Genomic DNA, 25,315 nt, shown 5'->3' with positions numbered 1-25,315 from the left:
CTCCCCTGCTGGACTCTGCCAGACTCTCCCGAGGGCAGGAGGGCCAAGTCCGCCGAGGGGAGCCGCCGAGATGGCCCGGGCTCTGCGCTGGGGCGTCCTGTCCGCCGGCCTTATCTCCCATGACTTCGTCACGGCCCTGCGGAGTCTGCCTCGCTCCGAGCACCAGGTCGCGCCACCTCCTCCGGCGGCCCGCGGCGGGGCCTTCCGGGCCCCTGGGGGGCGGGCGCTGGAGCTGGAGCTGGAGCGGGGGAGGGGGCGCCTCCGGGCACGCTGAGGTGGAGACCCGCATGAGGGTGGAAAGCAATCTCCGTCCCCAGGTAGTAGCCGTGGCCGCCAGGGACCTCGGCCGGGCCCAGGACTTTGCCAGGAGGCACGAAATCCCCAAGGCCTACGGCTCTTACGAGGACCTGCTGGAGGACCCCGACGTGGGTGAGGCCTGAACCTCGGACCTCGGAGACTAGGGAGGGGGGAGGGGAGAGGCTCTGTGGGCGGGGTCTCTGCCGGAGGGCGGCCTGTGGGCGGGGCTTCTGCTGGAGTTGTCCTCGGGAGGAGGGCGGTCCTGGCCTCGCTGATTGGGGGGAGCCCTACGCAGCCCCGCCCCTTAGTTGGGCGCTGCTCTCCTCCGCAGACGTGGTGTATGTGGGCACCCAGCACCCGCAGCACTTACGGGGGGTCCTGCAGAGCTTGGAGGCTGGCAAGCCGGTGCTGTGCGAGAAGCCTCTCGGGGTCACTGCGGCTGAGGTCCGAGAGATGGTGGCGGCCGCCCGGACCCGAGGCCGCTTCCTGATGGAGGTGAGAGACCCGTGTGACTGGCTTGCCAGCAGCCCCCCCCCAAGGGGTGAAGGTCCCGAAGGACCGCCGCAGCCTTCCCTCCCTCCCGGGAACTGTAGCGCGGGAGTCGGTGCTGGGGCTCAGGTCGGACTCGGGGTTCAGGGGCGCTTCCCCAAGGCCTTAGCCCCAGCAGGCTCCGCCTCCCACCTCTCCTCCTTCTCCAGGCCATCTGGACCCGCTTCTTCCCCGCGGCGGAGGCGCTGCGGGCTGTGCTGGCGCAGGGCACCCTCGGGGAGGTGCGCCTGGTCCGGGCCGACTTTGGAATGCACCCCGAATTGAATTTTCCGTCCCGCGTAACTGACTGGGCCCAGGCAGGGGGCGGGCTGCTGGACGTGGGCATCTACTGCCTCCAGTTCATCTCCATGGTGGCGGGGGCCCAGCGGCCTGAAAAGATCCACGCTGTGGGGCTGCTTCACGAGAAGGGTATGGGCCGGGGCTTGGGCTCCTGGGGGTGGGCCGGGCCTGTGGAGAGGCTTCCCCAAACACGGGGTGGAGCACTACTGGTGGCCTTCCCGCTGCTAGGTGTGGATGACACGGTGACAGTGGTCCTCCAGTACCCCGGCGGGCTCCAGGCCTCCTTCACCTCTAGCATCACCACTGTGCTGCCCAACTCCCTCACCGTGTTTGGAACCCAGGGCCAAGCACAGGTGAGAGAACCCACAGGACGCTAGGCCCGGGACACCGGGGAGCAGATGGGGGGGCCCAGGGAAGGCCTGACCCCTGGCCTGCCCCGGCTCCCTCCTCCCAGATCCCTTCCACCATGTGGTGCCCCACTGAGCTGGTCGTGAACGGGAAGCGCTCCGAGTTCCCACTGCCCGCCGTTGCCGGCACGGAGACGTTCAATTTCGTCAAGTCCATCGGCCTGGTGTATGAGGCCCAGCACGTGCGGCAGTGTCTGCTGCAGGGTGAGCCTGGGCAGCCTGGGGAGGAACATGCTGGGAGAGCCGGGCTGGCCCGCTCAGGATCCTCATCCTCGTGCCCCCTCTCCCCCCAGGTCTGAAGGAGAGCCCTGTCATGCCCTTGGCAGAGAGTGAGCTCCTGGCAGACATCCTGGAGGAAGCAAGGAGGCAGATCGGGCTCCGGTTCAGCCAGGACAGAACCTGAGCTTCCAGCCTATCCCCTGCCCAGCCGAGCGGCTTCTCCAGCTTCATGACCCTAAGACGGCAAACTCGGCGGAGTGGGCCGGAGTGGGCCGAGGCCTGCCCTTGGAGTTTGCGTCTCTGCCCTGCCACTTCCGTGTTTAGCCCAAACTCCCTCCCTCGGTTTCCTTGCCTGTGAATGAAGGAATCCCTATGGCTAGCCCTAGAATTCTAAATGAAGCAAGATGAAGGCGGGTTGCTGCAGGCAGCTCAGAGTCCTGGGAAATCTGGCAAATGCTACAAATCAAGTCTTGATTTCTGGTTCTGTAAGAAAGTGGGGAAGAAACGTTCTCGTTCATGATGCTGATTAAATGGGAAAGTATGTTGCCAGCATTTTCTTGTGTCAACTAAAAGTCAGAGGATAATTTAGGTCCTAGAAATGAGAAAAGCTGTTGAATGAATAAAATCAAGGCAATTCAAATGAGAACAACAGTTTCCAGGTGGAGGAGGGGGGAGAAATCTGCCTCCAGTACCTGGAGAAAAGTCTAACATCCAAGAGTCATAGGCAGCTGGGTTGGACTCCTGCTGGCTGAGGTCCTTTCCACATCCCGGGATTCCATGATACAAGCCGATCCATGAGCATTGCCCATGCGTGATCCATTCATGAGACGTACTGGAGCCATTCCCCAATAGATTAGGTAGGCAGAGAATGTAAACAGGAAGTTTTCCAAATAAATGCAAAGTTTCCACAACCCTATGAAAGAATAACAAGAAGTACAAATGAAGACAAGTCAGAATATTTTACCTCAAACCCAGGCCTGGAGCTGGGAGGACTTGGGTACAAATCTGGCCTCAGACAACTTCTTGGCTGTGTGCTCTTGAGCGAGTCATTTAACCCTGGTTTCCTAGCCCTTACCCCTGTTCTGCTTTGGAACTGATACTTGGTTGAATTCAAAGATAGGAAGAAAGGGTTTAAAAAAAGATTTCACCTCAAACCCATCAGTTTGGCAAAGATGGTAGACAACGTGAGGGATATTGAACGGTCTTTGAGAAGTCAGGCGTGCTAATACATTATCGGTGGAGCGCTAAATTTGGTGTCACCATTCAGGAAAACATTTTGTGAAGCAAATGCCCCAAGAAGAGCAAAGATAGAGTAGAATACCCATGTATGCAAATGGACTTCTAACAGCCCATTTCATAGCAGGAAAGACCCAGAAACAAAATGGGTGCTAGTCAATGTGGAGGAAGGCTAAACAAATTGCATCCATTCACATGCACACACTGCATCCTTTCTCTAGCAGATTGCCTCCCCGCCATTTTCTCATTTAGCTTCAATATCTCCTTATCTACTGCCTACTTTCACACTTCCAACAAATATGCCCAAGCTTCTCCCTCAAAATACTCTGTTGGGGGCAGCTGGGTAGCTCAGTGGATTGAGAGCCAGGCCTAGAGACGGGAGGTCCTAGGTTCAAATCCAGCCTCAGACACTTCCCAGCTGTGTAACCCTGGGCAAGTCACTTAACCCCCATTGCCTACCCTTACCACTCTTCCACCTATAAGTCAATACACAGAAGTTAAGGGTTTAAAAAAAAAGGGGGGGGCAGCTGGGTAGCTCAGTGAATTGAGAGCCAGGCCTAGGTTCAAATCTGGCTTCAGACACTTCCCAGCTGTGTGACCCTCGGCAAGTCACTTGACCCCCATTGCCTACCCTTACCAATCTTCCACCTATAAGTCAATACACAGAAGTTAAGGGTTTAAAATTAAAAAAAAAAAATACTCTGTTGGTGAGAATGGGGCAACTGGGTGGCTCAGTGAATAAAGAGCCAGCCCTAGAGATGGGAAATCCAGGGTTCCTGGCTGTGTGACCCTGGGCAAGTCACTTAACACCCATTGCCTAGCCCTTACTGCTCTTCTGTCTTAGAACTGATACACAGTATTGTAAGGGTTACCCTCACTTAATTCATCTATCCCTTATCTCTCTTCTCATAGGTGCAAAATTCTTAGAGCAGGCTGTTTACAGGAGGGGCCTCCACTTCCTCTCTGCTTCCTTTCTTCTTAACCCTCTGCAGGTTTTTCTGACCTCATCATTCAACCCAGGCTACTCTTTCCAAAGTTACTAGCTATGTCCCTCCTTCCCTTCCTGATCTCTTTAAAGCCTTTGCCAGTTAGTCACTGTCTTTTTTTTTTTTTTTCTTTTTTAACCCTTAACCTCTGTGTATTGGGTCCTTGGTGGAAGAGTGGTAAGGGTGGGCAATGGGGGTCAAGTGACTTGCCCAGGGTCACACAGCTCAGAAGTGTCTACGGCTGGATTTGAACCTAGGACCTCCCGTCTCTAGGCCTGACTCTCAATCTAGTCACTGTCTTTTCACTGACACTCTTCCCTGGGTCTCCTAAGTGACTGTTCCTCAGTCTCCACTGCTGGATGTTCACCCAGGGCACACCACTGATCAGGGATCCCACAGAGCTTTGCCACGGGCCCTCTTCTGTTCTCCTAGAATACTTCAATTGGCCACCTCTCCAGCTCCTGAGATTCTGAGATCTCTTTGTCCAGCTCACTCCAGGCTCACATCTTCCTAGAAGACATCTTGACCTGGATGGCTCAAAGGAATTTTAAATTCAACACACCCAAAGCCAAACTCCTTGTCTTCTCAGAAGCCCTCCCCTCTTCCTAACTTCCCTATTATTTTAGAGGGTACTGCCAGCCAACCAATCATGCAGGCTCAAAATCCAAGTGCCGGGCTAGACTCTTCCCTCATAGTCAATCTGTTTCCAAGGTTTCACTAACATCTTGCGCAGAGACTCCCTTCTCTCTCCTGGCACTGCCACCATCCTGGCACAGGTCCTCATCACCTCACAAATGGACTATGGCAACAGCCTGCTGGTGGGTCGGCCTGGCAAGAGTGTGTACCTTTTGGAGCCTCTCCTCTATTAAGAGGAGATCTTTAGTTCTTCTTTTTTATTCAAAGATATTTTACTTTCCCGATATATGTAATAATAATCTTCCACATGTGTTTTCTGAAATTCTAAGAGCCGAATTGTCTCCCTTCCTTCCTCCTTTCCTTCCTCCCCCCTCAGAGATGGTAAGGGATTTAATCTGGATTATATTAGTATTGTGTATTATCATGCAAAACTGGTTATTGTTGTGAGAGAAAACTCATAGAAAACCAAAACTCCCCAATAAAACTGTAAATACACCTCCCACCCCCAGAGAAAAATAGTCTGCTTTGATCTGCCTCTGAAAGAAAGAACTCCCACAGTTCTTTCTCCAGAGGTGGACCGCATTCTTTGTCCTACATCACTCAGAATTGTCCTGGATCATTGTATTGCTGAGAGTAGCTCAATCTGTTACAGTAGCTCATTCCACAATATTGCTGTTAAGAGTGTACAATGTTTTCCTGGTTCTGCTTATTTCATTCTGCATCAGTTCATGTAAGTCTTTCTGAAATCATCTGGTTCATCATGTATTATAGCACAATAGTATTCCATCACTATCATATACCACCGTTTGTTCAGCCATTCCCCGACTGATGGGCATCCCTTTAGTTATGAATTCTTTGCTACCACAAAAAGAGCAGCTCTCTCTATTTTTGTTCATGTGGGTCCTCACCCCCCAACCCCCTTTAAAAATCTCTTTGGGATTAGTAGTGGTATTGCTGGATCAAAGAGTAAGCACAGTTTCATAGTCTTTGGGCAGAGTTCCAAATTGCTCTCCAGAACTGTTAGATCAGTTCACAACTCCACCAATAATGCATTAGTGTCCCAATTTTGCCCTGTCCTCTCCAACATTTATCATTTTCCTTTACTGTCATCTGGACCAATCTGATAGGTGTGAAGTGGTACCTCAGAGTTGCTTTCATTTGCCTTTTCAAAAAGATCTTTCTAAGTAATAGTTCTGACTATGTCACCCTCCCCTCTGCCTCAAACAATTCCTGGGACTCCCTATTACCTCCTGGATCAAATTGAAACTCATCTGGCATGAAAGTTCCTAATAACCTGCTCAACCCCCTTATGCTTCTAGTCTTCTTACCCTTTGCCTACCCCCAGCCCCACTCAGGTACTCTTAAAAAAAACAACAAACCCAGCCTTACCTTCTGTCTTAGAATTGATATAAGGCAGAAGAGTGTAAGGTAAGAAGAGGCGGGCAATTGGGGTCAAGCGACTTGCCCAGGATCACACATCTAGGAAGCATCTGAGGCCAAATTTGTACCCGGGACCTCCAGTCTCCAGGCCTAGCTTTCTATCCACTGAGCCACCTAGCTGCCTGCCATGTACTTACTCTTCAATCCTGGTACACAGACCTCAGGGTGTTTCCTTGAACAAGAAACACCATCTCTTAAATCCAGGCACTTTTTCTTTTTTCTCTTTTTTAAACCCTTACCTACTGTCTTGGACTCAATACTGAGTTTTGGTTCCAAGGCAGAAGAGCAGGAAGGGCTAGGCAAGGGAGGTTAAGTGACTTGGCCAGGATCACACAGTCAGGAAGTGTCTGAGGTCAGATTTGAAAGCCATCATTGTTAAGACAGCCCAAAGTTGGGACACTGGGAGGCTCTTCACCTCCTCTGGGTGGGGAAAGAAGACCTACTCAGAACTAAGCAGGAATGTCCCTCCTCGCTTCAAAGATAAGAGGGAACACTCCATGGCCATGCCAGGACTGAAGGGATGCGCTCTAGAAAGTGTATAACCCACCTCAGTTCCCCTGCAATCCCTGCCCTGCCCAAAGCCTCAGAGGTCACCCGAAGGCTCCGATGGATGCGATGCTCCTCTTCTTGGCCCCCTGGGTTCTGTCTGCCTTCTCTGGAGCCTTCTTCCTCGGCCCCCCTCTGTCTTCCCTTCCTTCCTGCCCTAGTCTGGAGATACTAGGTCCTGAGAGTGTGATGGAGGAGCTGAGCTGTCCCTAAGCTTCTGGGACCAGGGGCTGAGCCTCCAGTCAAGCCTGGGAACCCAGAACTGGGTGCTGGGATTCAAGACTTGAAGGGGAGGCCTGCGCTTTAGTGGGTGAATCTGGGGCGAGCATTAGAGATTCTAATGCTTAATGTAGCTGTGTGGGCTTAAAGAGTCAGTACCTTACTCCAGATCTCAGTTTACCCTCCTGTAAAATGGGGTAAAATGTGTAAAATGGGGGTAGGGTGAGGTTAAGGTTTAGATTGCCTGGTGGGCCCCGTCTAGGAGCAGCTGCTGGAAGTTACTGAAAGGCAAATTTAGCCTTGAGATCAGGGAAAACTTCCTAATCTTGAAAAGCATCCCCAAAGCGGAATCAGCTGCCTTACTCCATGTCTTAATAAACACTAATGAAGTGTCTGTCTGCCAGGTCTCCTCCTAAGAGCCAGGGATGCAAAGAAAAGCAGAAACGGTTCCCTGCCCTCAAGGAGGGCATCCAGCCCACCTCCCGGTGCCGCCTCAGAATCAATCCCAGGCTTCCTGGCTAGCTCTGCTCAGCTCAGCTGCTGACTCCTCTCTTCACACAATTGTCTTTTCCCATCTGCCCAGGGACTAGTGCTCCCTCTCCTGGAGTAACTTCCTTTTTTCTTTTTCCAATCACTCTCTCTAAATTATATATATATATATACAATATATATTAATAAATATATAAATTATATTATATTATATATTATATATAACATTATATAATATAATATTATATACAGTATATAATATAAAACAATATATAATATATAATAATAAAATAATAATTAATATAATATCTATTTATAAATGTCCAATTCTATGCAAAAGACAATTTTAATATTAATTCCTAAGAATTTTGGGTTCTGAATTCATCTTTCTCTCTCCCTCCCACTGTCCTTGAGAAGGCAAGTAATTTAATACAGGCCACACAAATGCAGTCATACAAAATATATTTCCATAATAGCCATGTGGTAAAAGGAAATACAGATCAACAAAAAATCCACAAGAAAAGTAAAGTGAAAAAAAAAAAGTCTGCTTCCATCAGTCTTCATGCTCCATCACTTCTTTCTCCGGAGACAGATTCATTTTTCATCATGAGTTCTTCGGACTTGTCTTGGATCATTGTATTGCTGAGACGAGCTAAGTTTTTCACAGTTGATCATCTGACAATGCTGCTAGTATTGTGTACAGTGTTCTGGTTCTGCTTATTTCACTCTGCATCAGTTCGTGAAGGTTTTTCTGAAACCACCCTGCTAATCGTTTCTTTTATTATTATTATAATTATATTTATTTATTATATTATTCTATGATTATTATATTCCCCCGATGACTGAACAACTTGTGATATATGATGGTGCTGGAATATTATTGTGGTGTAAGGAATGATAAAGTGCTTAATTTCTATAAGAACTAGAAAGACCTACATGAACTGCTACGAAGTGAAATAAGCAGAACCAGGAGAACATTTTACACAGAAATTTAAACACTGTGGGATGATCAAATATGACTGACTTCTCTACTAGCAGCAATGCAATGATCCAGGACAATTCTGAGGGACTTATGAGAAAAAATACTCTCCACATCCAGAGAAAGAACTGTGGGAGCAGAAAAGCAGAAGAAAAGCATATAATTTATCATTTGTATGGGTATATGATTTGGGATTTGGAGATTAAAAGATGACTCTATTACAAAAATCAATAATATGGAAATAGGTTTTGAGTGATAATACATGTATAATCCAGTGGAATTCCTTGTTAATTCTGGGAGAAGGGAGGGGAGAAGGAAGAGAGACAACATGAATCATGTAACCACAGGAAAAAATTTAAAAATATTTTTAAAATAACAAAATTATTATATTGCCCCCATTACATGGAGACATAAATTTAAAAAATCATTTTCTGACATTTTGTAATCCATGATCTTTCCCTCCCTTTTTCCCCTTTCCCCTCCTCAAGATGGCAGGTAATATGATGTAGTTTGTACATGTTGTTATCACATAATACAGATTTCTATATTCGTCATGTTGTGAAAGAAGACATACATCATTTATACTAGGAAAAAAAAAACTCATGAAGGAAATAGAATAGAAAATGGTTTGCTTCAATCTGCATTCAGACTTCTTCAGTTCCTTCTAAGGCAATGAACAGTCTGTTTTATTCTGTGTTTCTTGGAGGTGTCTTGGATCCTTGCCTTGTTAATAATAGCTGTCATTCACAGTTGATCATGCATTATTGCTGTTACTGTGTACAAAGTTCTCTTGGTTCTGCCCACTTCACTTTTTATCAGTTTATCTAAGACTTTCCAGGATTTTTTGTGAACCTTTTGTTTGTCATTTCTTATGGCACAGCAGTGTTCCACTGCAAGTATACATACCACAACTTGTTCAGCTATTCCCCCACTGATGGACCACCCTTCAGTTTCTAATTCTTTACCACCACAAAAAGCGCTGCTAGAAAGATTTGGCATAAGTAGTTCCTTTTCTCCTCTCCTTGATCTCTTTGGGATATAGACCCAGTAGTGGTATTGCATATTGGGTATGCACAATTTAATAGCCCTTTGGTCATGGCTCCAAATTGCTCTCCAGAGTGGTTGTATCTGTTCACAGCTCCACCAACAATGTAGTAGTGTCGCCAAATTTCCTCCACCCCTCCAGCTACTCATCATTTTTTATAGCACAATAGGATCTTATCACAATCACAGCTCATTCAGCCATTCCCCAACTGATGGGCACCCCTTCAATTTCCAATTCTTTGCTACTATAAATATACATATTGTACATATAGGCCCTTCCCCCTCATCCCCATCCCCATATCTTTGGACTATAGACCTAATAGTGGCATAGCTGGGTCACAGGCTATGTAGAGTTTTGTACACTTTGGGGCGTGGTTCCCAATCGCTCTCCAGAATGGATGGCTCAGGACACAGCTCCATCAATAGTATATCAGGGTTCCAGTTTTCCCACATCCCCTCCAACAATAGTCATTTTCCTTTTCTGGCATATTCAGAGCCATAGTTTTGGTTCCTTGTTGCCTGTTCTAATTCTTTCAGTTTCTTTCCCTTCTCCTGTGACTGTAGCGAGCATCCCCAGTCCAATATTGAATAACAGTGCTGATACCAGGCATCCTTGCTGCATCCCTGATGTTACTGGGAAGGCTTCTAGCTTACAGAGAGATACTACTTATCTTTTCAAAGAATGCTCCATTTATTTCTATGCTCTAGTGTCGAAAGCTTTTTCTGCATCTATTGAGATGATCACATGATTTCTGCTGGTTTTGTTACTGATGTGTTCAATCATGGCCATAGTTTTCCCAATATTAAACCAGCCCTGCAAATCCCATGTTCAGAAAAAGCCTGAGCATGGATCTTCGTAGTCAATCAGACTTTATTGTGAGCTTGCAAGTTACGCTCAGTCAGAGGTTTACAGACACACCCAGCATGGTCCGAAACTCTGATCATCGTAGTGACAGATATTTATAGATTCAAAAAGGCATTACAGGAAGAGATTTTATGTAAAAGACTTTCATTTCCAAAGGGGTGAGGAGGTACAGTTTTTGCCCAGGTCTCCCCATCTAGATGTATGTGATCTGGTACGATGGACCCCAGATGGACAGTGTGAACATGATAAAACCACAAAAAGGTTGCTCTTTGCACCAAGAAGCATAGGCTTTGTACTAGAACTAGCCTGTTTCTGTACCAGTTCTTGTGATGTAATTTCAAGGTCATCTTTCCCTGTGTCCCAGGATGCTGAGACAAGACATCAGGTACTTATCAACAGACTTAAGCAATACGATGACCTGTGAGTGTTTGTAAGGCCTGCCATCCCTCTCAAAGTCAGAGATTATAATGGTCAACAGTCATATGTACTTAATTATCCTTATTATTTGATTGCATGACTTATGGTAACTTTCACAGTCAAGGAACAACTGAAACTATCACTTGCTATTAAATCAGCAGTTACAACTCATCAACTTCCAATTAGAATTTATTGGATTAAATGAAAAAAGGCATAATTGACTCGATTATAATCCAGATAAAGCTAATTTAAGAACATTATCCTTTTTGCTGACTGGGTTATACTATATGATCCTTGTGACATATTGCTGTTATCTCCTTGCTGGTATTTTATTTAAAATTTTTGCATCAATATTCATTACAGAAATTGGTCTATAGTTTTCTTTCTTTCTTTTAGGGCTCCCTGGTTTAGATATCAGAGCCCTGGAAAAGGAATTTAGTAGGATTCCTTTGCCTATTTTCCCAAATAGTTTATATAGTGTTGGAAATAATCATTTTTAAAATTTTTGGTAGAATTCAATTGTCGATCCATCTGGGTCCTTAGGGAGTTCAGTGATAACTCATTCAATTTCTTTTTCTAAGACAAGGTTATTTAAGTATTCTATCCCCTCTTCTATTTATCTGGGCAATTTATATTTTTGTAAATATTCCTCTGTTTCACTTAGATTGTCACATTTATGGGCATATCATTTGGCAAAATAGCCCCTAATAATTGCTTTCATTGGTCTTCTTTTCAATCAACCTACCAATCAATGATTGCTTATCAATTTTATTGATTTTTTTTCATAAAAACAGCTCCTGGTTTTATTAGTTTGGTGGGGTTTTTTACTTTCACTTTTGCTCATCTCTCCTTTGATTTTCAAGCTTTCCAATTTGATGTTGAAACAGAGATTTTAAATTGTTCTTTTTCCAGTTGCATTGCCAATTCCTTATTGATCTGCTCTCTGTTTTATTAATGCAAGCTTTTAGCGATATAAACATCAATTCCCCCCTCCCCACCTTTGGTTACATCCCATAAAAGTTGGTATTGTCTCACTGTCACCATCATTCTCTTTAGTGAAGTTATCTATGGTTTCTATGGCTGGCTCCTTTAGGATTAGATCCTTTAGTTTCCAATGAGTTTGTCATCCAGCTTTCCTTAATGTCATCTTTACTGCAATCTGATGGGAAAGGAAGCCTTAATATGCCTGCTTTTCAGCACTGGGATGGGGGCTTTGGTGCCCTACCCGGTGATTTTTGTGTGGAGGAGAATAGACTCCATTGCTCCAGCAGGAAGGGAGATGCCTCCAATGGCCCTTTGGCCTAGGACTGAGGTCTGGGGGGAGGCTCCAAGGCCAGAGACACTGCCCTGGAAAGAAGGAGGGCTTAGGATGGAAAACAGCCTCGGGCCCTGGACCCTGGCTGTGGGTGGGAGGGTTCATCCTCAGTTTGGGCCTCCTGAGGCATCAGCTGCATTGGGTTGTTGCCCAGAGCTGGGGTCCCCGGGGGCTGATTCCCCCCTCCCCCTCCCAGTGGAAGGGGTTTCCGGGTCCAGGAGGGTCCATCCTCCGGCCCAGGCCGGGAGGTTCAGGTAGGAGTGCAGATCGGGGCCTCACCATGTCTCTGCCTTTGGTCCCTGCAGAAGTCTCCTGGTGGCACCCTGGCTTCTGAGCAAATAACCTTCCCCCTCCGGGCACCCCCAGCGTTTATTATGCGCCCGCTGCATGCGTGGTGCAGGGCTGGGCACAGGGGAGGATGAACTCGGGCCTGGGGAGCTCCCCGGCCGAAAGGGAGGCGGGCAGGATGAGCCTGGGGTGATCCACAGCTGGCAGAGCAGGGCTGGGAGGTGAACTGGGAGTGTTGGCCCCGCCGAGGGCGGACCCAGCGCCTGGCCCACCCGAAGAATTAGTGGGATGCTAGTTGAAAGCACACAGATCGTACTGTACCAGGCCCCCCCGTTTGTGCGCGTCTTAGACAACCTGGGAAGGGGGGGGCGGTGACAGCGAACAAAGGTGCGGCCCCTTTAAGAGGAAAGCGCGGGAGCCCGACCGGGGCGGGGCTTCCGTAGACACGTGCGAAGTTTGCTTACCAGGGGCCGGGCGCATCACGTGACAGGGGCGGAGCGCAGGCAGGGATGGGGCCGGGCGAGTCACGTGACGGACGATGGGCGGGGTCGAGGGGAAGCCTTTGCCTCCCCGGCGCGCCCGGCCACAGGCGGCAGCGGCGGAGGCAGCGGAGCGATGGACGGCTCCGGAGAGCAGCCGCGCGGCGGGGGTGATCTGGGTAAGGACGCGCTGGGGAAGTAGGGCCGAGGCAGAGCGAGGGCAGGCCGCGGGGCTGGGGCTCGGCGGCTCCTTGCCGGGGTCCAGCCTCCGGGCCCTGACCAGGTTGGGGCCTGCCCGGACTTGCCGCCGGAGAGGGAGGGAGGGAGCGAGTCGGGGCCGGGCCGTCCTGGCCGCTACCCCTCCGACCCCCGCGTCTTCCTTCTGTAGGGGCCACGAGCTCGGAGCAGATCATGAGGACTGGGGCCGTGTTGCTGCAGGGGTGAGCGGGGAGTCCCGGGCCGGGGCGGGGCTGGGGCTGGGCGGGGAACCCGGGGGGCTCAGCGCCCCCTCCTCTCCCTACAGGTTCATCCAGGACCGGGCGGGCCGGGTGGCGGGTGGCGCCCCCGAGCTGCTCCTGGACTCCATGGGGGACTCGGCCCCGCTGCCCTCAGACCCCAGAACCAAGCGGCTTACCGAGTGCCTGCGGAGGATCGGGGACGAGCTGGACAGCAACATGGAGCTTCAGAGGTAGCGGGTTCCCCGGGCCCCCTCGATGCTACCGCCCCCTCTGGCCCCCAGAGTGCGAACGTTACCCCAGCCTTGCCCCGCCCCATCTCTGCCTAGCCCTCCTCGAGTGGTACCCCTCCGGGGCCCCTCTCCAAGTTGCTCCCCCTCCAACCCCGCCCCACTCCCCATCTCTGTCCCCGGGGCCCCCCTCAGTATCCCCTCCCCGCCCCAGGATGATCGCCGCGGTGGAGACCGACTCCCCCCGGGAGGTGTTCTTCCGAGTGGCAGCCGAGATGTTTTCCGATGGGAACTTCAACTGGGGGCGGGTGGTGGCCCTCTTCTATTTTGCCAGCAAGCTGGTGCTCAAGGTGCGTGTGGATGGGGGCGGGGGGCGGGGCCAGGGTGGGCCGGGCCTCTTTGCCTAACCCCCTTACTCACGCCCCCAGGCGCTTTGCACCAAGGTCCCTGAGCTGATCCGAACCATTGTGGGCTGGACCCTAGATTTCTTGAGAGAACGGCTGCTCACCTGGATCCAGGAACAGGGTGGCTGGGTATGCACCCGCCCCACCCCGTGTCTTCCCTCTTTCCCTTGGCCTCCCAGTGACCCCAAATGCTGGCCGACCCCCCCCCTCCCCTTCCCTCATGGCCCTTGACTTCCTGGTAATCTCCTGGGCCTCTCCCCACAGGACGGCCTCCTCTCTTACTTCGGGACACCAACTTGGCAGACTGTGACCATCTTCGTGGCCGGCATCCTCACCGCTTCCCTTACCATCTGGAAGATGTCCTAGGGAGGGCTTGGGGGCCTGGCTGCCCCCCCCCCTCACCCCGGCTCTCTTTGGACTGTCTGTTTTTAGGCTAAATTATGGGTTTTCCAATATTGGGGGGAGGGGAGGGAGGCACATTTTTCTTACTTTTGTAATTATTTTGGGGAGTGTCCCAGGGCCTCTGGTAGTGCCCCAAAGGAGATGTTCTTCGGGCTAAGAGGTGGTGGGATGAGTGTTAACCTTGGCCAATAAACAACTTTGGAGCAGGTTCTGCTGAGGTGCTTCTTTTACTGTGCTGCCTCATCATGGGATTGGTCTCCGGGTCTCAGTTTCCCCTTCTGTAAAACAGCAGGCAGAGTGAGGCCTGGAGCTTCCTGCATGTGGGCCTGGACCAGTTCACTTCCCTGTTGGCACCTGGCCCCAGTGTGGCTGGGGCAGGAAGGTGGGGCCTGGCCCTGGTCAAAGGCCATCAGGAAGGTCCCTGCTGCAGCAGAGTAGGGGAGTTGGTAAATGGATAAGCCTGAGCCCCAGGCCTGAAGACCTTTTGTTCCCCTCCTCTGCTGCCCCCACTGACCCAGCTTAGAGGCTTGAGGAAAAAAACACTGGGGAAACCTCGGGGCTGGAGGCAGCAGAGGACCCCAAGAGGTCAGACACAGCAACTACCAGGAAGAATGGAGGGGTCAAACAGCCAATCAACAAACACCTGTTAAAGTTTCCTGTGAGTCAGGCACTGTGCCTAGGCAAGGCGAGATGGAGAACTTCCATTCTGACAGGGAGACAGCAAAGCTACAGCGGCACCTCCGTGATACACGGAATGCTACATAGATGTGTTGGATGAGGGGCAGACCCCGGGGCTGGCCGGCAGCCTGGGAGGAGGGGAGGCTCTCTCTCCCCTCCATCAGACCAGCATCCCCACACAAGAGGAAGTTCCTACTAGTGGGGAGTGACCCCCCCACCATCCCCAAGAGCTGAGCTGGACATGACTCAGCACTGCCCCCTCTCCCTGAGCTCAGCATGACTCAGCTGACCTCCCCCCCATCCCGAACACGAAATCTTTCTATTCCAGTCAACAACAGCCCGGTCCTAGATCCACAAACCCCCCACTCCCCGCGGTCTTGGAGCCAGGGCTACAGCAGAAACTGAACTTAGCCCCAGGGTCTGTGTTCAAGTCTGGCCCCCAGTGCCCACTATCTACTCTCGGCAGTTCCCTATGCTCCGTGTCTCGGTTTCCGCTCGGTCCCATAAGGCTCTCGTTTAACGGTGGAAGGAGGAAGAGCGGCCCTACGAAGTCCATCAGGCCAGCCCTTCACTCCTTTTGTCCACCCCGCCCCTTCGGAGCTCCGATCTTGGCCCGGACCCGCACGTGACCGTCCTCCGTCTCCCCCTCCCTTCTAGTGCGCGCGCGCAGTCCCTCTCCCTGCTTTCCCGCCTCTCATCCAGGGGCAGCCCGAGCTCCTCCATTGGCTGCCTGTTCCCCGGATTCTCGCTCTGCGCTGCGGGATTGGGCCGTGGCCCATCAGGCCCCGCCCATACCCACAGTCCCCGCCCCCGACGACACGCCCATATACGGAGCTATAAGAACTCGGCCCCGGGCTACTGCTTTAGACCGCGTTTCCCGGCTCTGGTTCTTGCTTCAACAGTGTTTGGACGGAACCTATCCGGAACCTCTCGTCTTCCTGCAGACCACTATCCCCTGGGGCTCTAGCCGTCACCAGCTTCCGGGACCAGCTGCCACCAGCATCCGGGACCAACCCCCTCTCCGCCGCCGCTGCCATGAGTTCCACGTCCCAGATCCGCCAGAACTACTCCCCCGAGGCCGAGGCCGCTGTCAACCGCCTGGCCAACCTCTTCCTGCAGGCCTCCTACACCTACCTGTCCCTGGTGAGGCTCGGGGAGCCCTTCGCCTAATTCCCCGGCCTGTGCGCCACCTTGGGCCCCGTGGCCAGGGCCCCTTGCTCCCAGCACCCACCAGGACTGCGCATGCTCGGCCCCCGCGCGCGCCCCTCGTTCCTGCGAAGCTCCTGTGCCTCTGCCGCGCGCCCTTTGTTCTTGTTTAGTCTGGGAGGAAAAGGCACGGTGGGGGGGGGGGGTCCGGAGTCCGCGCGCACGCGCGAATCTCCTCCTTCCCTGCCTGCAGCCGCTTATGTTTACCCTATAGGGTTTCTATTTCGACCGGGACGATGTCGCCCTGGCCAAGATGTCAACCTTTTTCCGGGAACTGTCCAGGGAGAAGCGCGAGGACGCCGAGCGCCTCCTGCGCCTCCAGAACCAGCGTGGGGGCCGCGTGCACCTCCAGGCCGTGGTGGTACGTAGCTGGACTACAAGCCTCCGGGAAGGGCTTTTGGGAAATGGAGTTCCTCGGGCTGGCCGGCCCCTAACTCTTCTGTTCTCCTCAGAAACCTGCCCAAGACGAGTGGGGCGGCAGCAGGGATGCCATCGAGTCCGCGCTGAACCTGGAAAAGGGCCTGAACCAGACCCTCCTGAAGCTGCACGCGCTGGCTTCCAGCCAGGGGGATCCTCATGTAAGTAGCCCGGGGGAGGCTCCGAGCCAGCGCCGTCTGGCAGGGTGCCCCGCCCCCATCCCGCTCACTGGCTCTTCTCTCTCCTAGCTCTGTGACTTCCTGGAGAGCCACTACCTGGAGGAGGAGGTGAAGCTGCTCAAGCGCCTGGGTGACCACCTGACCTCCCTGGGCCATGTGCAAAGCCAGGGCGGCCTGGGCGAGTACCTGTTCGAGAGGCTGAGCCTGAATGACGACTAGGGGGGCTTAAGCAAAGGAGTGCAGAACCCCAAATAAAGCTCTTTGGCTTGCCCTCAGTGGGCCGCTGCCTGACCTCTGCGTGCTTCCTTGGGGCTGGGCGGGTGCGCCTGTTTATAGGATCCTGCCTGAGGCTCCAGATCAGATGGCTGATCAGATCCTAAGCCTGGGACTACAGCCTGCCCGCCAGATAAGCTCCCCGGTCTAACAAGCCACACCCCAGGACTCTGGGGCACCTGGGCAGGGCTGTGGGGGAAGGGCAGCCACAGGTGCTGAAAATCCTTTTATTTGTGAAAACATACAGGCCTTTTCCAAGGACGGATCCATCAGGGTGAGAGGCCCCAGGCCACCCAGACCCCACCCTGCCCCTAGCCTGGGGCTGGCACAACCAGGGCTCTGGCCAGGAGCCAGTCTAAGGGGCCCAGGGTGGGGCATCTTCTGGGAGTGTGTGATAGCCAGCAGGGAGAGGGAGGCAGTCCCAAACTCAGGGCTCTGGAGTGTATGACTGGAGCTGCCAAGAGGGAGAGGGAAGAGGACCTCTAAGGGCCCCCCTGCAGGCCTCCCAGCTCCCAGGCTGGAGAGGACAAACGAGGCAAAGCCTGGGAGGGAGGCTGGGGAAAGGGAGGCCCCAGCTAGTTGCGCTCCTCCCCCAGAGAGCTGGCAGGGCTGAGGGGCTCACTGGGGGTGCTGGGAGAACTGGAGGGGGCCGTATCAACAGAACCCCGTTTGGTGGCCGAGGCCCTCCGTGACCACTCAGGGGCCCGAATGTTCCTCCGGTCTTTCTCGGCCTCCTCCTCCTCATTGTAGCGCTCACTATCCTCATCAAAGCCCGAGCTTCGGTTCCCATTCTCCTCGCCTTCTTCTTCTTCCTCCCCCTCGCTCTGGTGGGGGCTGGAGTGTCGGGACAGTGATGGTGATGGAGGCACTGAGGCTGGGCGTGGGTAGCGGAAGCCCTGCGTCTGGGGAACAAGAGGTCCGTAGGCAAAGGTCCTCCCGAAGGTACCCAGCCTCCTCCCTGGAGACCCCCCACCCTGGAGACCCCCTCTACTCACGGCGTCGGCATCGTGAGGCTCATATGTGAAATGATCTGGGAAGGCCCTGGCCAGGGCCATGTGGCGGGCAAACATGTAATACTGGGGAGGGGAGGAAGGTGGGTTAGGGGCCGGCCAGGGACACGCGGGCCCCCTCCCAGCCTGCCCCCCTGCAGACGTGGTGGGTGGTGCCCCGCTGTGTCATACCCGGCCCAGGTATTTCCAGTCCAGCAGGTCTGAGAGCCGTTCTGTGCGGTTACGTTGGACGATCCGTTGTCTTCGGCTCTGCTGGCAGAAGCTATAGAGGAACGAGGTCAGCTGGGTGCATGAGTCGTCCAGGCTTCGGAACCTCCGGTCCAGGATGTAGATGCCTGCAGAACCGAGGGGTCACCCGAGAGCTCGAGGGAGGGGCTCCCGCCCCCCCAGAGCACATCCTAGCCCCCATTCCCCTGGCAGTACTCACCGTAGGCAGAGGGGTCCGCAATGTGCTCCTCCATGAAACAGCCGAAGCCAGAGAGGTTGGTAGAGATACTGGGGATGCCCATGACGGTGCATTCGGCTGGGGAAGAGGACAGCAGTCAGGGACCCCTGAATGTACCCCAACCCCACCCTCCACCAGATTCCCCATACCAGGCGTGTAGCCCCAGGGCTCGTAGTAGGAGGGGAAGACCCCGAGGTGGCAGCCCCGAACAAACTCCTCGTAATCCACGGGCAGCAGAGGGCTAGTGGAGGAGAGGAACTCAGGATGGAAGATCACCTGGAGGTGGAGAGATGGGGGCAAGGCTAGGGCCCAGGGCCTTTCCTTCCTCAGAAGCCAGGGGAGTTTTCCAGACGCCTCCCCTCCCTGGCCCCTAACTGAGCCCCCATTAGCACAAGGGGATGAGGCTTGCCCCCTCCCTGGCCCCTAACTCTGAGACCCCTTCACTGGCCGGGGCGTAATGGGGCAGCCCCCCTCCCTGCTCCAGGCTCCGAGCCTGGCCTCGCCTTCACGCGGTCGGCGCTGCTATTGAAGAGTCCGATGCGTCGGATGGTGGTGAGGATGGGGTCCGAAGAGTCATCCAACATGTTGTGGGTGCACACAGGGGGGAAGGACTGCCGCTGAAGAGAGCAGGGGCAGGACAGGTCAGGAAGTCTGGGGGGCCCGGCCCGGCTGCCCGCCAGCCCCAGACACCCAGGGGGGCCGGTCCTACCTGTGTGGCAAAGATGGCTCTCTTCATCATGGTGAAGTCCTCCTTGTCCAGCATCTTGTTCATGTCTGGGAGGCTTCCGCTAAGGGTGGCAGGGGGCGGGTGGGGGTCAGTGTGCTAGCCAGACGGGGAGCCCCCCGCCCTGGGGAGGGGTGCTAGGAAGGCCCCCACCCTCCACCCTGTCTCCCCCGCCCCCCTTCCAGCACTCACACCAGCAGGGATTCGTAGAGCTTTCTCCCAAACTTCTCTTTCACAGTGTTGGCAGTGTCCCTGGGTGGAGGGAGGGCAGAGGCTTCGTCATTTGGGGGCCCTTGCTGGGGGGCTGGAGGAGAAGGTGCTCAGGAGGGAAGGGAACCCTGGTGGCTGGGGCCCAGCAGGAAGAGGGCCTCAGGGCAAGAAGAGGAGATCCAGGCACTGGGGAGGGCCAGAGGCAGGACTCACCAGAGCTGCTTGCGCACAGCCTGGCCCTTGAGGGTCTCCACATTGAAGTTGTTGGTCCTCGCGGGCATGATGAAGAAGGCCACCACGGTCTGCTCACTGCCGTTCACCTGCAAGGGGGTAGGGGGTCAGGTGGGGCCTCTCTGGGGGAGCCCTCCCCCACGGTGCCCCCCAGGTGCCTGACCCTGAGCAGGTAGTTGAGGCGAGCCAAGGCCTCCAGGAAGACGTCTGCACCCTTGTTGGAGAACTCGTAGCGGCCAGCGATGAAGAAGTACAGGGTCTTGTCCAGGTTGAAGTCCAGGTGGCTGGTGGGAGGACTCCCTCGGTCACCCCTCCAGGGCTGGCCCCTCCCCTGGCCCTTGGCACCTCCCAGAGACCCAGTGTGTGCCCAGCTGAGAGTCCCCTGGGGAAGGCCCCTCACCCATAGAAGTGGCCCCTCACAAACTCCTGGATGCGAGCCTTGCTCTGGGCGTGCAGGTTCTGGAACTCGTGCATGGCCGAGAACTTCTTCACATTAAGCCCATTGGGGGTGACAATATCTGGGGCGAGGAGGAGGGGGCCTGAGGCTCCAGGGCCAGCCTCCCAGGCCTGGTGCCCCCCCCCCCCGCCCCAAGGGGAGCCCTTTGGAGCCAGGCTAGAGGCTGGCTGTAGGGCCCACGGCCTCTCGGTGGCTAAGGACAAGGACTATGGAGCACTGGGCCCCTATGGCAGTCCTGGGAGCTTGGGGCTACTGTGAGTCCCATTTCATAGCTGGGGAAATTGAGGCAGATGGGAAGGGTTGCCAAGGAGGGTCGGACCTCAGGCCTTTGGGCCTCTTTAGGGCCGGCTGGGCACTTCACCTGGCTTCCTCTTCAGCAGATGCTGAGCCTCGATGGCTGTGATCTGGGACACGGTGGTAAAGACATGGGCGCAGTGGGCAGCCGCCCGCTCCATACAGTAGCGGTGATAGATCTGCCGCTCCCCAGCCTCCTTGTCCACGTTGAACTAGGAGGGAACAGGGGCCTCAGAGGCCCTGCCTCGTCTCCCCCCCCTCGGCCCCCCCAATCCCACACTGGGGGAGCCCCTCACATTCTCCAGGTTGTTGTAGAAGTCCACGGCCCCAGCACACAGGTAGCGGCCCAAGAGTGTGGCGTGAGTGGTGAAGATGGTGGCCACGGGCAGCTTCCGGGCCCGACATAGGCACAGGCCCACGCCGGCCAGCCACTCGTGGAAATGGCCCACAATGAAGGGCTTCTCATCACTCTGAGCCCAGAACTGTGGAGGACACAAAGGGGGCTCTAGGAGCTGCCATCTCTGCCCCACTTAGGGCCCCAGAGACACCCACCCACCCACTGCAGCTGCCGCCTCAGGGCCCCAGGGACCCCCATGGGATGGGAGGGGTGCCTCAGGGCCCCAGAGACACTCATCCACTGTAACTGCCCACTCAGGGCCCTGGGGTCTCCCATGGGTTGGGGGCATGTGGGGGGCTGGCAGGGAGTCCCTACCTCTCCCAGGAACCAAGTGGTGAGAAAGCCAAAGAGGACAGCGTCATTGGCTTCGCGGTCGTACCAGGGGACCCCGATGCTGCAAGTGTCCCACAGCTCGCCCTTCCAGCGCTCCAGAGCCCAGGCGGCAGCCCCCACATCGAGCAGCACCACGGGAGGGCTGCCCTCAATCAGCCAGCGGCCAAAGTACACCTGGGGGGGTGCGGGCACGTGGCCAGGGTGCCCAAGGCCCTGGGTCCCCTCTCAGGGGCATCACTTTCTTCCCACCTAGGGTAGTTCCAGCAAGGCTAGGCGGGGAGGCTCCCCACTGGGTCTGCCAGTCATCTCAAGCCCCAGGAGCCCTCCATGCTCCCTCCCTTGCTCATGGCGCCCCTACTGGCCCTCTTCTGCCCACCCTTCCCCCGCCCAGCGGGAGGCCAGTGGCCCCTCCCCCTCCCAGCTGCTTGCTGCCCTTTCCCGGCCAGGGGGGGAAGGGGCTATTCTTAGGCTGTGACCCTGCCCTCCTCCCATCACATGGTCAGCACCTGCCCTGGGGTTCTCCTGGGGTCAGGCCCAAGGCTGAGGCTTCAGACCCTCTCAGGGCCCCCTCATATTAGCCACCCCGACTCAGAACTCAGAAACACTTCCCTGGCACACGTGTGGGCACGAGCAATGTGGTGGGGCCACAAAGAACGTGTGCCAAGGCAGCCCCTTCTCCTCAGGATTCAGGTGACCTTGGCGATGTCCCTGCCCACCCCAGGCCTCGGTTTCCTCCTCTCACTCGTCCTAGGGGTCTAGACCAGCCAGCCTGGCAGGCCTTGGCAGTGGGACCCTCCTACCTTGCAGCCTTTGCTGTTCATGGAGTCCAGGGTCTTGCGCAGGGCTGGGGTGGGCGGCTCCAAGAGCTCCACTTGGGTCCGCACCCCCTGCTCGGTGTAGGGCCCCACCAGGTAGTAGTTGTCCCCCCACTCATCTCCAGTCACTTTGGCTTTGGTCTGAAGCACCGTGTAGATGCCCCCCACTGTCAGAGAGTCCTGAGTTAGCCCCAGCCATCCTGGAGGAAGGGAAGTGGCCCCCCACCCCAGGCTTTCCAGGAGACCCTCTTCCTCTTCTCCATTCTCTCCTGCTAATCCCCAGCTTCAAGGCTCTCAAAAGGAACCTGGCAGGGTCCTAGGCAGGAGGGAGAGGGGGCATTTGTTACAGGGACCCGTCAGTCCACCCTCCCTTGCCAGGTGACCTGTTTTCCAGGTCTATGGGGGGGGGGTCCCTCAGAACCTGGCCATTCACTTCCCAGCATTCTGGGGCTCTCTGCAGTAACTGGGGGTCCTGGCCTCTGAATTCAAAGATCCTTTGGGACCTTAAACTCAGAATACCAGGGCTACTGGGGCTCTTAAGCCTGGAGACTCCCATCATTCTGGATCTTTAGTCTCAGCATCGCAGAGGTCAAATTGTCCCCATCCCCAGCTACCCTGATTATTTCCCAACCTGTGGGGTCTGGAATCCCAGTTACCCAGCCTAGGGAACCCCTGATACTAGGTCTTGACATTTGGGGCACCCAATCAATCGTATTCTACAGCTTGGGGCTTCTTGATGGAAAGGTTGCCTTCCTTTAGGGGTGTCCAAACTGTGCCCCCCTCCCCCTTTCTTTTTAGCACTGTCTGAGTTCCTACTTTCTAAGCTGTGGTAGTGGAGCCACCTACACCTCAGGGATGCCCAGCTCTGAGGCCTGGCAGGGCCCAACTTCCTGCCTCCCAGCTCCTCTGAGCCTGGGGACTCTGAGGACCTCCTCCCCTAACCCAGGGGTCCTGGCCTTCTGAAGTGACTGGTTCCTCTCTCATCTCTGGCCAATCTCCCCAGCTATCCACTACCCTATCCAGGAAATACAGATCTATGGCCCCCTAAGCTCTGCCTTCTTCCTATGAACCCTGAGATTCCAGCTACCAAGACCTTACTTCTGAGCCCCCCCCCCAACTCTTCCAGACTGGGAACTTTGGAGTCCCCCTGGTCCTCCAAAACTGTTGTGCCTTCCCTACTCTCCGGAGACTAGAGGCCTGAAGGCAGCCATTCCCCTCCCAGCCTGGGAACTCACTGTTTGAGCTACTCACACTGAGTAGCTTCCTTCCCTCACCTGAGGGGATTCTTCCATTCTGGGGGCCCTTGCTTCTGCCTTTCCTCAAGCTAAAGCCCTCTGAAATGTTAAGTGTTCCAGACTCTAGAAGGAGTCAGGGAAGCTGGGCCACTTGGCATTCTTGGGGTGGGAGATATGGAGATTTTGGGGACAAGGTAGGTGGATGGCTCTTCAGTCCCTCCCCAACATCTTGGAGGGCTCTTGACTTGGGTCCCAGGGGTCCTGCCCCAAAGAACCCAGAACCACAGGCCCTTCACTTTTACCTGGGGGTGGGTTATGTGCCACCCTTGGAGGAATCATTCTGTCCTGGGGGGGATTCATCCTGCCCTGCCCCCTCCCCAGAGTCACCCTACAGAGTAGGAGTGTCATACCAACCTGCCCTTTATAGTGGTGTCATCTCACCCTGTCTCCTCCCTGGGACAGATGTCACCCCTCCCCCACCATGGAAGTTCACCCATAAGGTGTCATCCTGCCCCTGCCCCATTCCCAGGGTGTCCCCCCCCTCCCTCCCTGAGGGGCTGTCACCCCCTTCCCCTCCCCGGAATGACACCCTGCCCTCCATTCCCCCTTCTTGAGGATGTCACCCCCACACACACACTGTCTCTGACCCCTCCCTGGGGGTTCATCCAACTATGGGGAGGGTGTCATCCTGCCCTGCTCCCTCCCTAGGGGGAATGTCACCCCAACTTCGCCCTGCCCCCTCCCTGGGGTGTCACCTCCCCAGTCTTCCCCCATCCATGGGGTGTCACCTCTTAGGGGTCTCCTTCCCCTCCCCCCCGCTCCCCCAGGGGGTCCGCCTCACCCTTGTTGGCCACCTCCCAGGCCACCTCGAAGAGGACAGCGTTGTCCAGGTCCAGCTCATCCTCCCAGTCCTCCAGGCCGGGCAGCGACGACACGGACAGGCTGCGGCTTAGCGGCATGGCGGCGGACCCGCAAGACTCGGGGCGGACTGGACGCAGACTGAGGCGGAGGCTCTGAGCCCCGGGCCGCAGCCGCAGCCGGACCCTTCGGCTCTCCGGCGCCTCGCCCCGCCTCCTCACCCGCCATTGGGGCGCCCCGGACGGTGCCTCCTGATTGGCTTGCCTCGATCCTCGCGCTGGCCCGGGCCAGATCGAGCCGGCATCGGAGGGGAGGGGGAAGCCGAGAGCCCCGATTGGTTAGAATCCTGGCTCCGGAGCCCTCCGAGTGGGACCGGCCCGCTGTGGGCGCGTGCTCCCATTGGTTGAGTCTCATGTCCGTCTCCGGGATGCCGGCCAAGACGGGGCGCAGGTACCCAGAGGAGCGCAAGGACGCGTGGGGGACGTGCAGTTCTTAAAGGGGAAGTGTCGACATTTTCCGGCTTGCCAGAGCTCTAGGCTGCACCCCCTCCCCCTTCTTTCCACGTTCCACAGAGATGAGCCGGAGGACCACTTCAGCCTAGAGTCGCCGAGCGGCCCGGGCAGGGCGGAGTTAGGGGACGCTTCCGCTTCCGGTCCAGTGGCGGCTGAGCGGCAGTTGGAGTGCGACATGGCAACCACGGTACGGATGGGCTGCGGTCTCCGCGGGGGGGTGGGGGTAGGGGTCTGCCAGGAGCTGCGGGCCGGGGGCAGGTGTGAGAAGTGGGGGGGCAACCGGGGAAGGGGCAGGTCTGGAATGGAGAGAGAGGTGTGTGTGTCTGTATGTGCGCGTGTTTGCATGTGCGAGATCCACGCACACTCGGGGGCGGGGCGGGAGAGTCAGAGAGCTCTGCCGGAGTCAGCTGGCATTTCCAGCCAGCATGCCTTTGCCCAGGCTGTTCCCTTACGCCCCGATTGCCCCCTCCACTCCCCCTTCCACCTCTGAGAGGCCCAGGCCCCTTCAGAATGGGCGAAGGTGCTACTGCCTCTTATGGGAATGCCCGGAAAGGCCTTGGTTACTTAAGTACTTCCTGGGCTGAGGGCGGGGAGCCCCCCGAGGAGCTCACAGTCCGCTGGGGGAGGAAGCCCCTAGAGGAGGTGCCAGCCTCCAGGTCGAAGGCCCTACGGATATAAAGGACCACCAGCTCTCAGTGGGCGCGTTTGTTTCCGTAAAAAAGGTCGTGATTTCCAGAATCGGATTGTTATTAGTGGCAACTCCGGGGTGAGGTTTGGCCTCTGTGCTAGAGGTCCCCACTTCCATGTTTACTGCTTCCTTGGAGAGGAGGGCCTGAAAATCAGGTGCCCCTGAGGCTACA

The 25,315-nt window shown here is 55.3% G+C and overlaps 5 protein-coding genes across 10 annotated transcripts in view; 4 read left to right on the top strand and 1 right to left on the bottom strand.

Moving 5' to 3' along the window:
• Positions 1–41: 41 nt before the first annotated feature.
• DHDH (dihydrodiol dehydrogenase) lies at positions 42–2,397 on the top strand. Its single transcript, XM_044671006.1, has 7 exons — positions 42–166; positions 318–429; positions 629–792; positions 996–1,254; positions 1,354–1,478; positions 1,580–1,736; positions 1,826–2,397. Exons 1-7 carry the CDS (start codon positions 71–73, stop codon positions 1,933–1,935), a joined length of 1,023 nt encoding a protein of 340 aa, XP_044526941.1. The 5' UTR covers positions 42–70; the 3' UTR covers positions 1,936–2,397.
• A 10,368-nt stretch (positions 2,398–12,765) lies between these two features.
• On the top strand, positions 12,766–14,390 carry BAX (BCL2 associated X, apoptosis regulator). Of its 5 annotated transcripts, none has more exons than XM_044671002.1 (6): positions 12,766–12,869; positions 13,079–13,130; positions 13,214–13,378; positions 13,590–13,725; positions 13,804–13,908; positions 14,044–14,390. In XM_044671002.1, the coding sequence occupies exons 1-6, from the start codon at positions 12,827–12,829 to the stop codon at positions 14,143–14,145; spliced, it is 603 nt and encodes a 200-aa protein (XP_044526937.1). In that variant the 5' UTR covers positions 12,766–12,826; the 3' UTR covers positions 14,146–14,390. The 5 variants fall into 5 exon arrangements, with proteins under 5 accessions (XP_044526937.1, XP_044526939.1, XP_044526936.1 ...); XM_044671004.1 differs by having other exon boundaries at positions 12,773–12,860; positions 14,083–14,390; XM_044671001.1 differs by having other exon boundaries at positions 12,783–12,860; positions 13,804–13,957.
• Positions 14,391–15,709: 1,319 nt separating this feature from the next.
• FTL (ferritin light chain) lies at positions 15,710–16,952 on the top strand. Its single transcript, XM_044667142.1, has 4 exons — positions 15,710–16,002; positions 16,280–16,426; positions 16,518–16,643; positions 16,731–16,952. The coding sequence occupies exons 1-4, from the start codon at positions 15,895–15,897 to the stop codon at positions 16,878–16,880; spliced, it is 531 nt and encodes a 176-aa protein (XP_044523077.1). The 5' UTR covers positions 15,710–15,894; the 3' UTR covers positions 16,881–16,952.
• Positions 16,953–17,147: 195 nt separating this feature from the next.
• GYS1 (glycogen synthase 1) lies at positions 17,148–24,087 on the bottom strand. Of its 2 annotated transcripts, XM_044667140.1 has the most exons (16): positions 23,927–24,087; positions 21,836–22,017; positions 21,018–21,209; positions 20,602–20,787; positions 20,373–20,517; positions 19,955–20,072; positions 19,718–19,838; positions 19,537–19,643; positions 19,306–19,365; positions 19,099–19,177; positions 18,893–19,006; positions 18,539–18,665; positions 18,372–18,467; positions 18,116–18,279; positions 17,930–18,010; positions 17,148–17,836 (listed from the first exon to the last, which is right to left on the bottom strand). In XM_044667140.1, the coding sequence occupies exons 1-16, from the start codon at positions 24,042–24,044 to the stop codon at positions 17,510–17,512; spliced, it is 2,217 nt and encodes a 738-aa protein (XP_044523075.1). In that variant the 5' UTR covers positions 24,045–24,087; the 3' UTR covers positions 17,148–17,509. The 2 variants fall into 2 exon arrangements, with proteins under 2 accessions (XP_044523075.1, XP_044523076.1); XM_044667141.1 differs by lacking the exon at positions 21,018–21,209 and having other exon boundaries at positions 23,927–24,085.
• Positions 24,088–24,615: 528 nt separating this feature from the next.
• Positions 24,616–25,315, top strand: part of RUVBL2 (RuvB like AAA ATPase 2) — a 16,474-nt gene continuing 15,774 nt past the window's right edge. The window contains exon 1 of the mRNA XM_044671000.1: positions 24,616–24,642. Coding sequence (XP_044526935.1) covers positions 24,631–24,642 — 12 coding nt within the window. The 5' untranslated portion in view covers positions 24,616–24,630. The remainder of the gene's footprint in view (positions 24,643–25,315) is intronic.

The sequence above is a fragment of the Gracilinanus agilis genome, chromosome 3 (genome assembly GCF_016433145.1).
Source record: "Gracilinanus agilis isolate LMUSP501 chromosome 3, AgileGrace, whole genome shotgun sequence".
Classification (NCBI taxonomy): Eukaryota; Metazoa; Chordata; class Mammalia; order Didelphimorphia; family Didelphidae; genus Gracilinanus; species Gracilinanus agilis.
Note: the sequence above shows the minus strand (reverse complement) of the source record. Positions and strands in the feature narration are given on the sequence as shown.